The sequence below is a fragment of the Geotrypetes seraphini genome, chromosome 9, assembly GCF_902459505.1.
Source record: "Geotrypetes seraphini chromosome 9, aGeoSer1.1, whole genome shotgun sequence".
Lineage (NCBI taxonomy): Eukaryota > Metazoa > Chordata > Amphibia > Gymnophiona > Dermophiidae > Geotrypetes > Geotrypetes seraphini.
Genome location: NC_047092.1, coordinates 164,195,584 through 164,209,732, shown reverse-complemented (window position 1 = coordinate 164,209,732; position 14,149 = coordinate 164,195,584). Strand labels below are relative to the sequence as shown.

At 42.3% G+C, this 14,149-nt stretch overlaps 1 protein-coding gene across 6 annotated transcripts in view; it reads left to right on the top strand.

Annotated features, from left to right (window-relative positions):
- Positions 1-14,149, top strand: part of IFT80 (intraflagellar transport 80) — a 166,646-nt gene that overhangs the window by 132,575 nt on the left and 19,922 nt on the right. For all 6 annotated transcript variants that reach the window (XR_004540679.1, XM_033959223.1, XM_033959221.1 and 3 more), the window contains one exon: positions 12,672-12,819. Coding sequence is in view for 5 of the 6 variants with exons in the window: in XM_033959223.1 (XP_033815114.1) it covers positions 12,672-12,819 (148 nt within the window). In the remaining variant the exon portion in view is untranslated. The remainder of the gene's footprint in view (positions 1-12,671; positions 12,820-14,149) is intronic.

The following is a 14,149-nucleotide window of genomic DNA, read 5'->3' as shown; positions in this document are numbered from 1 at the left end:
AAATCTTCAAAGTCCTTTTTCAACGCCTCTATTTCTCTGTGGTCTTTTTTACAAACCAGCGCTTCTGCCTCAGATTTTTCGGCGCGCTTTTCTAACTGTTCAATTTTGAAGTCAACTGCCTGCATTCTATTTGTCAGACTCTCTATTTCTTCCTTCACTTCTTTTATATTTTTCGCGTTATCACTTACTATTTCTTTTATTTTTTGTAGTTCATTCATCAAGTCCCTGTTTTCAATTTCATCCAGAGGCAACGGGACCGTTGTCGGGGATACCAAATCCATTTTTGTTCTTTTTTAACTTTCACCGGAGTACTTTTACTTGGTTTACCCGATGCCATTTTCCAACTAAACTCTTACTTTTCACTCGCTTTTTATTAGTTTTAACTGTTGAAATCTTAATAAAATTTGCCTGTCACAACGGAGCTAATCCTTCACCCAGCCATTTTCGTGCGCTGCGAAGTTCTTTTTTTAACTGAAGCTTTATTAATATAAACATAAACACAATCACACCAATAAGGTACATGTGGTTTCTTTGATGCACCTGTCACTCAAATACACTTTCATTTTTTTTTTCATCTTATGAATATAGGAAGCAGTAATCAAAAGATTTTGTACTGCTAAAGAGCTGAAAATTGTCTTTTATCAACATGGCTAAAACTACATAAGTTGGTTGACAGCACCAATAGTCTTAGCCACAAGAAAAAGGGCAGCATTTGAGAAGGAGTTGGTTCAGGCACAGGAATGTATGCACAATTGTCATTCATACTTTCAGAAAAATACTTTGTAGCTGCTTCAATGGAGGAGAAATTTATGCAAATACTTTGGGGAAAATTCTGTATAGTACACCAGTTTCTGCAGCTTTCTAAGAAGTGGCTGAGAATCGCACACCGGCATCATATACAAGTTTGCGTCTGCCCTAAGGGACAGATGCCTAACCTCGCCTGACTGGTCCACTTCTCTAACTGGCGTCCATATCACAGGCGCCATTTAGAGAATCACGACATCTCTTCCCATCAGTTGATCACAGCAAGGAAATCCCCCTGCCGCGATGAGCTGAGCAACTCCACAGGGAACCCCCCCGACACCCCCCTGCAAATTTGGCTTGCAGAAGGGATGCCCAATCCCTCTGTTGCCACTCTCAAAGTCCCCTGGCAGCTGGAACCCCCAAAACAACCCCCCCCCCCCACCTGTGATAGGCAGGAAAGATGCCCATTCCCTCCTGCCAGCACCCTCCCCCCGAACCCATGACACCACCTCCCCCAGGTCCTAACCCAGCACCCCTCCCAGACCTGAACCCCAGTACACCAAACCCCCCGACACCCCCCCAGTACCTTCTGTAGTTCGGCAGGCCGGGAGGATGCCTACTCTTTCTGGCCGCCAAGCCCGTCTCTTTACAATGGCAGGCCTTCCCCTTCACTTCCCACCGGGGAGGGGCCTAAAGCCCTAATCGGCCTAGGCATCTAAGGCCACTCCAATGGGAGTGGCCTTTGGAATCTGGCCAATCGGAATATTAGGCCACTCTCAGTGCATCCCAGAATGCACTGGGAAGGAGGCCTAACACTCCGGTTGGCCCAGGCAACTAAGGCCCCTATCCGGTGCATCCCAGTCTGTCTCCTCAGATTTTTTCATCTGCTCTGTTTCTGAATTCTTTATTTTGGGGGTTTTATCGGATATCTTTTTTGAGGCTTCAGGTGCTAGAGAGGCTTCCAGTATTCCTGGGAAAGCACTGCCTGGGAGAGGCTGCAGACTTAGTATTCAGATATCTGTAGCTGTGTGGGCCACCCTTGCTCTAGGTTACCTGTGTGGCAGGCCTGCCCCAATACTTAATTTGGACCAGAGTTCAGCCCCTGGGAGCCTACTCACCCCGGTGTTGTTCAGGCACTTGAGTGCAGGATGTATTTGGCCCCATGCTGGTTGGGAAACCTTGTGGTGTCGGCTGCGCCACCCCCCTCTCCCAAAGAATCATGTGAAGACTGATGGTGTAGAGCAGGGCTGCCCAAGTCTGGTCCTTGAGATCTACTAGCAGGCCAGGTTTTCAGGATATCCACAATGAACATGCATGAGATAGATTTGCATACCAAGAAGGCAATGCAGGCAAATTTCTCTTATGCATATTCATTGTGGATATCCTGAAAACCTGGCCTGCCAGTAGATCTCAAGGACCAGACTTGGGCAGCCCTGGTGTAGAGGATTTCAGGCTTTTTCAGCCTTTTAAAAGGCAGGCTGAAGAGAGAAGCCCCTGGACATCCTGTTTGCTTGTCTGAGGCAGAAAAGCTTCCCTGTTATCCAGCTATAGTGAGAGCTGATGCAGACACAGCACATGGCAGCACTGTGAGTAAAAAGCCCATTACTGTCTATGGGAGACATCGGAGTAAAGTAGATTTAGGGGTTTTAAGAGTTTTCTGTAAATTTCTGTTTTCAGAATTTTTTATTGCTATTGAGGCTCCCTCACCAAAATCACTGCTGTGGTGGCCATTGGATTTCCTGATTTTAATTTGAAAGCCTCCCTCTGCCTCAAAACACTTTGGTTGTTTTTTTATTACTAAAACCAGGTGGTTTAACTCCTTTATCAAGCAACCATCCAGGGTAATATTGGCTGGAGGAGTGCCCATGTGCTGCGTGTCATGAGGAGCGTAATATGGGGGCGATAGCAGTGGGCTTAGCCCCCTGAGTCTCTCCAGAGATTCAGAGTTGCAGAAAGCTTGAGAGGTGGGACATAAAGCCCTCCTAGAGTCCTTAAATTGTGACACAGTGTAGCTAGCAAAATATAAATGTGCGGACACCCCAGCTACAGGGAGAAAACTTGAAGGAGACCTGAAGAGGCCCTCTGGGGAATCATGTCAGGTTTTTGACTCTGATTTTGTGACCCTAATGTATGATGATTAAAATACAAATGGTCCTCTGTTCCAGTTAAGGCTCTGCTGGTCAGTACACAGGAGGTGTTGGCCCATCAGAGCCTGGCTCCTTCACAGGAAAAGGGTCTGCAGGAGCCTGAAGTCCAGTCAGAGAAAAACTGGGACAATTGGGGATCTGTATCGATGCCCCTGCTCTCCAGAAGTGCTTCCTCTTTAGAGGATGCAGGTTCTCGTGGGGGTGATTTCAGCCAGGATGCTAAACCAGGGAGAGAATCTGACATTGTGCAGTCTTTTTAAGCCAGCCAACTATATATGAAGTCATTGCAGTCTCTCTGTAGGAACTAGATTTAGAGGTTCCACAGACTGCTTCTACATAGCACTCACTGTTGAGCAGCTCCAAGAACCAGTCCACATTTTTCCCTTCGCATCCTGAGATCATTTTGATTCTGAAGGAGCATTGGAAAAGGCCAGAAGGACCTTTGTGAGGCAAAACTATACCTCATGGCTCCCGATTTCCAGCAACTGTTTGCACCACCTAAAGTGGATTCCTTGATGGCACAGGTTAAGAAGCTTATTTCTCTCCCCAGTGAATGCGGAGATGTCCTGAAGGATGCTCCATTAAAACTGGAGGCCCAGCTGTTATTTCATTGGACAGAAAATCATCTGCTAGCCATCTCGTCAGTGCATGTAGCGGGAGTATATAATGTTCAGGCAGTCATCAGACACTGGATCTGGAGGAGTAGTCCTTGTCCTAGGCAGCATTTGACAGGATTGTTCAGCACTGGGGTAGCGGATGTTTGACCTGTTGGTGTCAGCCCACAATCACAAGATACTTCAGTCGAAGGTGTGAGCAGGGAAGTGCATTGGCTATTGAAGATTGCATGAAGGAATTCAAATTAAAACTGAATTCTGATAAAACAAGGTTTTTCTTGCTTCACCTCATCAGGAAGCTTCAGAAGCTACCATTACTGTAAAAACTTTACAATATCTGATCCACTCCTCTGTCAAAATATTAGAATTTATTCTTGATCAGACTCTGAATATGCAAAACCAAGTGAACTCAGTAGTATGTAAATGTTTCCACATTTTATGGAAACTACACACTCTGAGAGCATATTTTGATTTCTCAGCATTTAAGCTATTAGTCCAATCACTGGTATTGAGTCATCTCGACTATTGTATTATTGTCTACTTGGCAGGTGTCAAAAAAACTACTTCCAGGCTGCGAATTATACAGAATACTGCAGCTAGACTTATTTTCAGAGTGAATAAGTTTGATCATGTCACCCCTTTGTTTCGGGAATTACATTGGCTACCAGTTGAGGAACATATTGTTTTCAAGTTGGGTTACATTTTTTATAGAGTCCTGATGGGTCAAGCTCCATTGTACTTGATTTATGTATTTTCAGTTTCCACTGAAAAGTATTCTCATAAAACTCATGCTTTATTTGTCTATCCATCAGCGAAGGGTTGCAAGTTTAAACGATATCACAAACGTATGCTCTCATACCAGGCTTACATTTGGAACAAAGATTTTAAGCAGCTGTTTACCGTTTCATTTTCCTATTTAGAATTTGGGAGACATTTGAAAACTTACTTGTTTTCTAGGTTCTTAGGCAATTAATTTTCATCTTCATTCCCTAATTGTCACATTTTATTAGTTTTTTGCAAACCACATAGAACTGCAAGGTTATGCAGTCTAGAAATTGATTTTTATGTTGTTTCATGTTATTGTTTGTGTTCTTGCCTTGGCCAATAATAGGCTGAGTCGTTCAAAGAATAGTGATGCATTGAGAGCTGGTGATCCTTGTAGCTCCAGATTGACTGCGCCACCATTGGTACACGGATCTAGTTCGACTGCAAAGTGACCAGAGTCTGAGACTCCCTTTCTATCCAATGCTGTTCTCGCAGGGTCCAATCACCTTAGAGAATCTGGAATGTTTTGGGCCTACAGCATGGCTCTTGAGCATGTGGCCTTAGTCCAAAAAGGGTACTCGAAGGTAGTCATAGTCACCCTGCGTCACTCCAAGAAGTTGGCAACAGTCGCAGCTTATGCAAAAACCTGGAAATTATTTCAACACTGGTGTTTAGAGCAGCAGAGAGAGCCAGTTAAGGCTCTGATAGCTGTGATTCTCTCATTCATTCAAGAAGGGCTAGAGAAAGGCTTTTTCAGTTCCTGTTTTCAAGCTCAATTGAAGAGAGGTTCCTTGGCCTCTCACCCTGATATTTCCAGGTTCTTGAAGGGAACAGTGCGGTTGCATCTGCCTGTGTGTCAAATTTGTCCTTCATGAAACCTTGACCTCGTGTTGAGGGCCCTAAGTGTAAGGCCTGTATGAGCCCTTATAGGAGACCAATGCTGTCGATCCATAATGTAAAGACGATTTTCCTAATGGCCATCGTTTCAGCTAGAAGAGTTTCAGAGCACCAAGCCTTGTCATGCATGGAATTGTTCCTCAGAATCATGGAGGCGCATATGGTTCCCTCCTTTCTATCAAAGGTGTGTCAGAGCTGGCATTTCAGACTGCAGGCATAAAGAAGCAGAACAAAATACTAGCATGGCTAGATTTTAGATGGACTCCTTCGTTACTTGGAAGCGACAAATGATTTCTGACTTTCAAATCTCTTTGTCCTAACGAATCTGGGTCGGAGAGAAAGACCGGCCTCTAAGGCCTTGATTTCCAAATGGATACGGGCAGCTATTTTTTCTTCTTACATCTGATATGGTAAACATCTACCCATTTCCTTGAGAGCGCATTCCACCTGAAGTGTGGCTTCTTCATGGGCAGAGTCCAAGGCAATGTCACCCAACAAGATTGTAGGGCAGCTACATGGTTCACTCTACCTATCTTTACTAAGTTTTACTGAGTGGATGTGGCAGCACAGAAGGACTTTGCGTTTGAGTCATAGAAACATGATGGCAGACAAAGGCCAAATGGCCCATTTAGTCTGCCCAACCTCAGTAACCATTATCTTTTTCTCTCTCTGAGAGATCCCACATGCCTATCCCTGGTCCTTTTGAATACAGATACAGTTTCTGTCTCCACCACCTCTTCCGGGAGAATGTTCCACGCATCTACCACCCTTTCTGTAAAAAAATATCCTTGGTGCTCGCAACAAGCTCCTCTGTTCCACCCTAAGCTCAAGGGACTGCTTCGGTAAGTCTCACAGGTTCAGGACTAGTGTGCTTTTTGCACTGGAATGGAAAATTAGGTTATTACTGTATCTTGATAATCTTCTTTCCTCCCTATCAGTTTTCAGTGTAGCCTGCTTTTATCTGCAGACAGGTATGTTACTGCAGAGGCTTGTCTAATGACACCCAAATAATAAGAAGCAATACAAAGCTATGGCTTCAAAGATACAGAAGTGTCTATACAGGATTGCCCATGACAAGGTCAGAGCCGAACAAGTGTTAGTGCTGGTTGCACTCAGGTAGGTATCTGTTTTTGTTCCACCTTGTCCAGGGATGGGGAATGAAGGCCACAATCCAGTCAAGTTTTCAGGATTTCCCCAATTAATATTCATGAGATCTATTTGCATACAATAGAAGCTGTGCATACAAATAGATCTCATGCATTCTCTTGTTATTTCAAAACTTGACTATTGCAATTTGCTTTATAAAGGTGTTAAAAAGAAATAAGACATCTGCAAATTGTGCAAAATACGGCAATTAAGCTGATTCCGAAAGCAAAGAAATTTGACCACGTAACACCACTCTTGATCAACACACACTGGCTTCCAATTTCACACAGGATTACTTACAAGATGATACTTCTACTACTACTATTAATTATTTCTGTAGTGCTACCAGACGTACGCAGTGCTGTACAGTCACAAAGAGTAAGAAAACAGTTCTTGCTCAAAAGAGCTTACAATCTCAGTCCAGTAGGAATCAGTGCTACATGAAACAGGGGCACATGATTTTCTAACAACCGTTCCCCTTAACTGTATCCATGACATCCAAGACAAACAAACAAGATGTCATGGATACAGTTAAGGGGAACGGTTAATCAGCTGGCTGGGTTGGAGGGCAGGGGAGAAGGGTTAAGGATTGAAATCTATATCAAAAAGATGGGGTTTCAGTCTGCTTTTAAACAAGGGAGGGAAAGGGCTTGACGGACAAACATGGGTAATTTATTCCAGGCATAGGGGGCAGCTAGATGAAGAGAACAAAGTCTGGAATTGGCAGTGAAGGAGAAGGGTAATGTTAAGAGTGACTTATCTGAGGAACAGTGTTCTCTGGGAGGTGTATAAAGTGCAAGCATCCAGTGCCCCTGTTTCGATTCCGTTGCATCAGGACAAAAGACAAAGGGCTTTTTAAATAAGAAACCAAAGACTGGACTTGGAGATATTTGGAGCATTGAGATTAAGCATCAAATTAATGCATCTCAATGGACACGTATTTGGTCTTGGAGGATGAAATGTACAATGTCTGCGTCTATGAGGCAAACATGGTTTTTCCTGTTGCATAGAGCACTCTGGACCCCTGTTCGTTTACAAAAATTGGATTGCTCTAAGTCTAATAGATGTTGGCATTGTCATCTCGAGGCTGGAACTTTAGATCATTTATTGTTTTATTGTCCATTCATTAAGGTTTTTTGGCAGTCTATTTGGGATCAAATAAATTGCTTGTTAGAAAATCATGTAGCATTGTCATATGACACAATTTTATTTGGCATGTCTATGAGAACTAAATGTCAAATATCTGCTAATAATAACAAGCTTTTGATGATATTAAGAGGAGTTGCCATCCAGCAAATAACATATAATTGGAAGTGTTGTAAAAGACTGAATTATTGTTTCTGGTGGAATTCAGTTTGTCACGTGTATAAAATGGAAAGAGCGTTGGCAGTTCAAAAAGAATACTATAATAAATTTAAGGATGTGTGGGGACCATTATTAAAGTATTATAATGAATAATTTACATTTTTCCCAATTTTGATACACATGTGGATTTGGGGTGGGGGGGATTCTTGGTTTTCCACTAATAATATATATATGAATGACATAAGATATTATTTTCATGTGGAATATTTTAGTTGTATATGAGTTTAGGAGGGGGGTGGGGGTTAAATCTTCTTGTATGATATTGTAGATTTTCAAGTGATATTGTACTATAATTGTTTGATATTTACTGTACACTTGATGTAAATTATAAAATGAATAAAGAAATTTTTTTTAAAAAAGACAAAGGGCAAAGGACATATCATGAACAATCTTTGCATTGGTTTTTACTTCTCCAGTTAGGAAGAATGGCTACAAGAAACAAACCAAGAGTTAGGCACATATTTATCAGTGATCTAGAGATGGGAATAACTAGTGAGATAATTAAATTTGCTGCTAACACAAAGTTGTTAGAAGTTGTTAAATTGCAAGAGGATTGTGAAAAATTGCATGAGGACCTTGTGAGACTGGAAGACTGGACATCAAAATGGCAGATGACATTTAATTTTAACAAGTAGAAAATGATGCATATGGGAAAGAGGAACCCAAACCATAACTAAGTAATGCTGGGTTCTGTGTTAGGAGTCACTGTCCAGGAAAGGGATCTAGGTGTCATTGTTAAGGATATGTTGAAACCCTCAGCTCAGTTTGTGGCAATAGCTAAGAAAGCAAATAGAATGTTAGGAATTATCAGGAAAGGAATGGAAACCAAAGATGAAAATGTTATAATGCCCTTGTATCGCTCTATGGTACGGCTGCAACTTGAATACTACATGTAGCTCTGGTCGGCATATCTCAAAAAAAGCTATAGTGAAATTAGAAAAGGTACAGAGAAGGGCGACAAAATTGATAAAAGATTTGGGATGACTTCTTGATGAGGAAAGGTTAAAATGACTAGGGTTCTTCAGCTTGGAGAAGAGATTGCTCAGTGGTGATATAATAGGTCTATAAAATACTGAGTGGAGTGGAAAGGATAGATGTGAAACGTTTGTTCGCTCTTTCCAAAAATTCTAGGACTAGGGGACGTGATGAAGCTACTAAGAGGTAGATTTAAAACAAACTGGAAAAAATATTTCTTCACACAGTGTGTAATTAAACTCTGGAATTCATTTATGTAGAATGTGGTGAAATCAGTTATCTTAGTGGGGTTTAAAAAAGGCTTGGATAATTTCCTAAAAGAGAAGTCCATAGGCCATTATTGAGATAGCTTGGGGAAATCCACTATTCCTAGGATAAGAGCATAATCTGTTTTACTGCTTGGTATCTAGGTAGGTACTTGGGACCTGGGTTGGCCACGATTGGAAAAAAGATACTGGGCTTGATGGACCTTCAGTCTGTCCCAGTATGGCAGTTCTTATGTTCTTATGAAGATGCACTACCCACAGGTTCAAGACTCAGGTACTTTCCTACTGGAAAGAAAATTTAGGTAATAACCTAATCTTCCATTGGAACAACTCATCTCTACTCTTGCCCTGGGCCTAAGCCAACATCTGGAATCCTACTGATAAAGGCATTCAGCATTCTTTCAGTCAGCTGGCAGAAAGATGAGGACAGAAAGAGATATTTTCCTCCAAAACACTTCTTTTAATCTCTGACATCACAAGTGCTCCCGATCCTTCTGTATAGGGAGCAGGCTAGAAAAATTCTGAAAATAGTATATAGTTTGGAATTCTTATGCTTTGAGGTAGACTTCCTGGGACACCAGGCCGCACAGTGGTATAAATTGTTAGCTGGATTTATAAATAAGAAACTAAAAACTGGTCTTAGGGATATTTGGAGTATTGAGATTAAGCACCAAATTCCTGCATCTCAATGGCCACGAATCTGGACTTGGAGGATGAGATGTACAATGTCAGCATCTATGAGACAAACTTGGGTTTTTCTGTTACATAGAGCATTATGGACCCCTGTTCGGTTACAAAAGTTGGACAGCTCTAAGTCTAATAAATGTTGGCATTGTCATCTTGAAGCAGGGAGTAGAGAGTTGCGCGGGGACAGAAATCCCACCCGTCCCCGCCAAAGTCTCACCCGTCCCCGTGAGGAATCCCACCCGTCCCCGTGAGGAATCCCTCCATCCCCACCCAACCCCGCGAGGAATCCCCTCCGTCCCCGCCTGTCCCCGTGAGGAATCCCCTCCGTTCCTGCCCGTCCCTATAAACTTCAGAAATAGTTATTTTATTTAATTATGCTACTGAATTAAAGGCTCTGGTAGAAACCCATTTACAAATAAGCAAAAAGACTTTATTAATTTGGAAATATTAATTGGGAAGAATACATACTTTGTAAACGGGTTTCTACCAGAGCCTCTTTTGTTTATAAATTTTTATCAACACAACTAATATACTACTTTATCCTGAAGCAAAAAAAAAAAGAAATAGAATTCTTTTCCTACCTTAGTTGCCTGGTTTCTGCTTTCCTCATGTTCTCATTCAGTTCCTTCCATCCACTGTCTCTCTTCCTTCTGCGTCTTCCATTTGCTCTGTTACTGTGCCTCTCCCTTTCTCCCCCCTTCCAAATTGGTCTGGCACCCATCTTCTTCCCTCCGCTCCCCCCATAGTCTGGCATCTCTGTCTTCTTCCCTGCCAGCGTCTTCTCCCCACTCTCTCTTCCCCATTTCTTTTCAGGGTCCTTCTCCTCCCCCCCATCTTCCCCATGTCCTGTCAGCGTCCTTCTCCCCCCTCTGTCTTCCCCATGTCCTTTCAGTGTCCTTCTCCCCCCTCTGTCTTCCCCATGTCCTTTCAGTGTCCTTCTCCCCCCTCTGTCTTCCCCATGTCCTTTCAGTGTCCTTCTCCCCCTCTGTCTTCCCCATGTCCTTTCAGCGTCCTTCTCCCTCTCTGTCTTCCCCATGGCCTTTCAGCATCCTTCTCCACCCCCCCCCCGTCTTCCCCATGGCCTTTCAGTGTCCTTCTCCACCCCCCCTCCGTCTTCCCCATGTCCTTTCAGCGTCCTTCTCCACCCCTTTGTCTTCCACATGTGCTTTCAGTGTCCTCCCCCCTCTGTCTTCCCCATGTCCTTTCAGCGTCCTTCTCCCTCTCTGTCTTCCCCATGGCCTTTCAGCATCCTTCGCCACCCCCCCCGTCTTCCCCATGTCCTTTCAGCGTCCTTCTCCACCCCTTTGTCTTCCCCATGTGCTTTCAGCGTCCTTCTCCCCCTTCTGTCTTCCACAAATGCTTTCAGTGTCCTTCCCCCCCCCCATCTTCCCCATGGCCTTTCAGCGTCCTTCTCCACCCCTTTGTCTTCCCCAGTGCTTTCAGCATCCTTCTCCCCCCTCCTTCTCTCCCGCCCCGGGTGCAGCACAGCCGGCCAGGTCCCCTTACTTTTGTGCCAACAACTGCCCCGGTCTGACAAATCTCCCTGCCCTTAACCACGAATCTAAATTTCCTTCTTACAGCTGCTGTAAGAAGGTAATTTAGATTCGCGGTTAAGGGCAGGGAGGTTTGTCGGACCAGGGCTGTTGTCGGTCGGTCGGGAAAGCGCCACAAAAGTAAGGGGACCTGGCTGGCTGTGCTGCACCCGGGGCGGGGCGGGGCGAACCGCCCCCCTCCCTTGGTAGCCACTCGAGCCGCGAGGCTACTCCTCCTTACCTACCCTGCCTGCAGCACAGAGCCGAACGGAAGTCTTCCCGACGTCAGCGCTGACGTCGGGAAGACTTCCGTTTGGCTCTGTGCTGCAAGCAGAGCAGGTAGGGAGAAAAGCCGCGCGACTTAGTACATCCAGCCCCGCAGGAACCCCGCGACCCTCGGAGGCGTCCCCACGGGATCCCCGCAACCCTAGGGGGTGTCCCCATGGGATTCCCGCGACCCTAGGGGGCATCCCCACGGGATCCCCGTGACCCGAAGGAGGAACCCGCGGGATTCCCGTCGTCCCTGTTCCCGTGCAGCTCTCTAGCAGGGAGTTTAGATCATTTATTGTTCTACTGTCCATTTATTTTGGCTTTTTGGAAATCAATATGGGGCCAAATAAATTGCTTATTAAAAAATCCAGTGGCATTATCTTATGATACTGTGCTTTTTGGCATGTCAATGAGAGCTAAAAGTCAAATATTATCTAAAAATAACAGGCTTTTATTAATAATGACAAGAGTTGCCATACAACAAATTACGAGCAATTGGAAGAATTGGACAAGGCTTAATTATAGTTTTTGGTGGAATTCATTGTATCATGTGTATAAAATGGAAAGAATATTAGCCATTCAGAAAGGGAATTTTAAGAAATTTCAGGAGATTTGGGAGCCATTAGCAAAATACTGTAATGTTTAATTAATGTTTTTCCCTATGTCATGCACATCCGGGAGGGGGGAGGATGGGGGTCTGTTAGATTAATAAATTTAGATATATTGAGGTTCATTATAGAAATTTTATGTGATTGCATTGTGATTGTTCAGGAGGGAGGGGGGATTATTTCTGTAATGGATATTAATGGAATATTAAGTGTGTGTTATTGATGTATAAAATGTGGTATTTATGATTACACTTACTGTAGGTTTTGAAAATAATAAAGATTTGGGAAAAAAGAAAAATTCTGAAAAGTTTTGCTATTATACATGGATTGGAATATGTGGTACACCTGCCAGATAAGTCCATATGCCTGATCTTTTACAGAAAGAAATATTTTGCAAAGTACCATCTGAATGCTTGGGCACTTAGTAACCCTGGAGTCACATAAATAATAAGAGCTCATTGATCCAATAGAAAATGAAAAATACATGTTCTCCTCTGTAAATGATTTGCTAGCAGATTCAGGGGGTTATGAATTCATTTGGTATTTACTGTATTAGTGTTTAAGTAGTTTTCATCTTAACAATTAACCTAGAATGGTTTCAGGATGATGAATGTAAAAACATATATATGAGTCCATCATTCTTTTTTCATTTAAGGTACTATGGTGCATGCTTTGGCTTGGAGTGACAGTTCAAACATACTCTGTGGACTTCAGGATACTCGTTTTACAGTTTGGTACTATCCCAATGTAGTTTATGTAGATAAAGATCTCTTATCAAAAACTATTTTTGAAAAAGATGCAAGGTAACATAACATCTCTCTTTCTGATCACTTCTAGTGTTTTCTGAATTGTTACACTATTGTGTCATGGCTTTAGACTGGGATAGGCAACCGCAATCTTCAAGGGACACAATCCAGTAGGATTTTCAGGATCTTCAAAGAATATGTATAAAATTTTTGCATGCACTGCCTTCAGTTCAAACTAATAGATTTCATTGGGGAAATTCATATTGGGGGAATTTTGAAAACCTTACTGAGTTGCAGTCTTTGAGAACTGAGGTTGCTCATCCCTGTTTTTAGATAATATATTTATATACAGTATGTTGTAGTACTTTGTGTTATACTGAGGGTGTTGCAATATCTCTGAATGTGACAGGAATTACCATACTTTTCTATAATCGCTGCTATTGGAATGTTTGAGGTTTTTTTTGCATTTTTGTTTTTAAAATTTTTATTTACAGAAAATTTCATTGATTTCTAAGCAATACATAGAAATGTTAACCAGGGAAAAAAGAAAAAACAACTTATCTATTAAAATTTTTATACCATTTTATTCCAAAACGGTTTACAAAAAGGTTACATACATAAAATATTAAAACAGGTCAGAACAAATAAAGGTAAAAGCAGAAAGATTCAATCCTTACAAAAGGTCAAATGCTCAAAGAAATGCAGCAACAAATAGTTGTGTTTTCAACAGTTTCCTGAATGAACTCCTATCACTACATTTCCGAATTTGGCCAACAATGCTATTCCACAATTTTACTCCTGCACATGAAAAGGTCATAGCATTCGTTTCCACATATTTAGGATTGGCCTTTGTTTTCAACAGTGCTGAATTTTCGGAATGCAATGATCTTGATGGTTGGTAACCAGACATCGAACTCTTTAAAAATTCAGGGATCGTGCCATATAGAAATTGGTTCACAATCTTCTCAAAACCACCTCTAAAAATCTATGCTAGCTGGCCTTTTATCCTTTTTTTCTTTACTCTTATTCTGAGCCTTAGCCCCACCACTCCACCGCATCAATAAACTTTCATAGCGGCAAGCTTTACGTGGTAATATCGTCACTGGCTCAATATAAATCTTCTATTCTTCTTATTCTTTCATATACTAAACTGTTAGTATTACTCCATTCACTTTAAAGTGCTCAATGTTCTCTAAAGTGCTCAGTGCTTAATAATTTATCTTTTCATAATAAATAAATAATTGAATACCATTTGAAAAATACATGTCCAATTTCATTTAAACCATGGACTTAACTTAATGAAGTTCTTCTTCAAGTATTACTCCAGCTTATTTATAAGCGCAATTTGGGAGGGTTAGACCCAACATGTTTCACGTCCTGCTTTTTC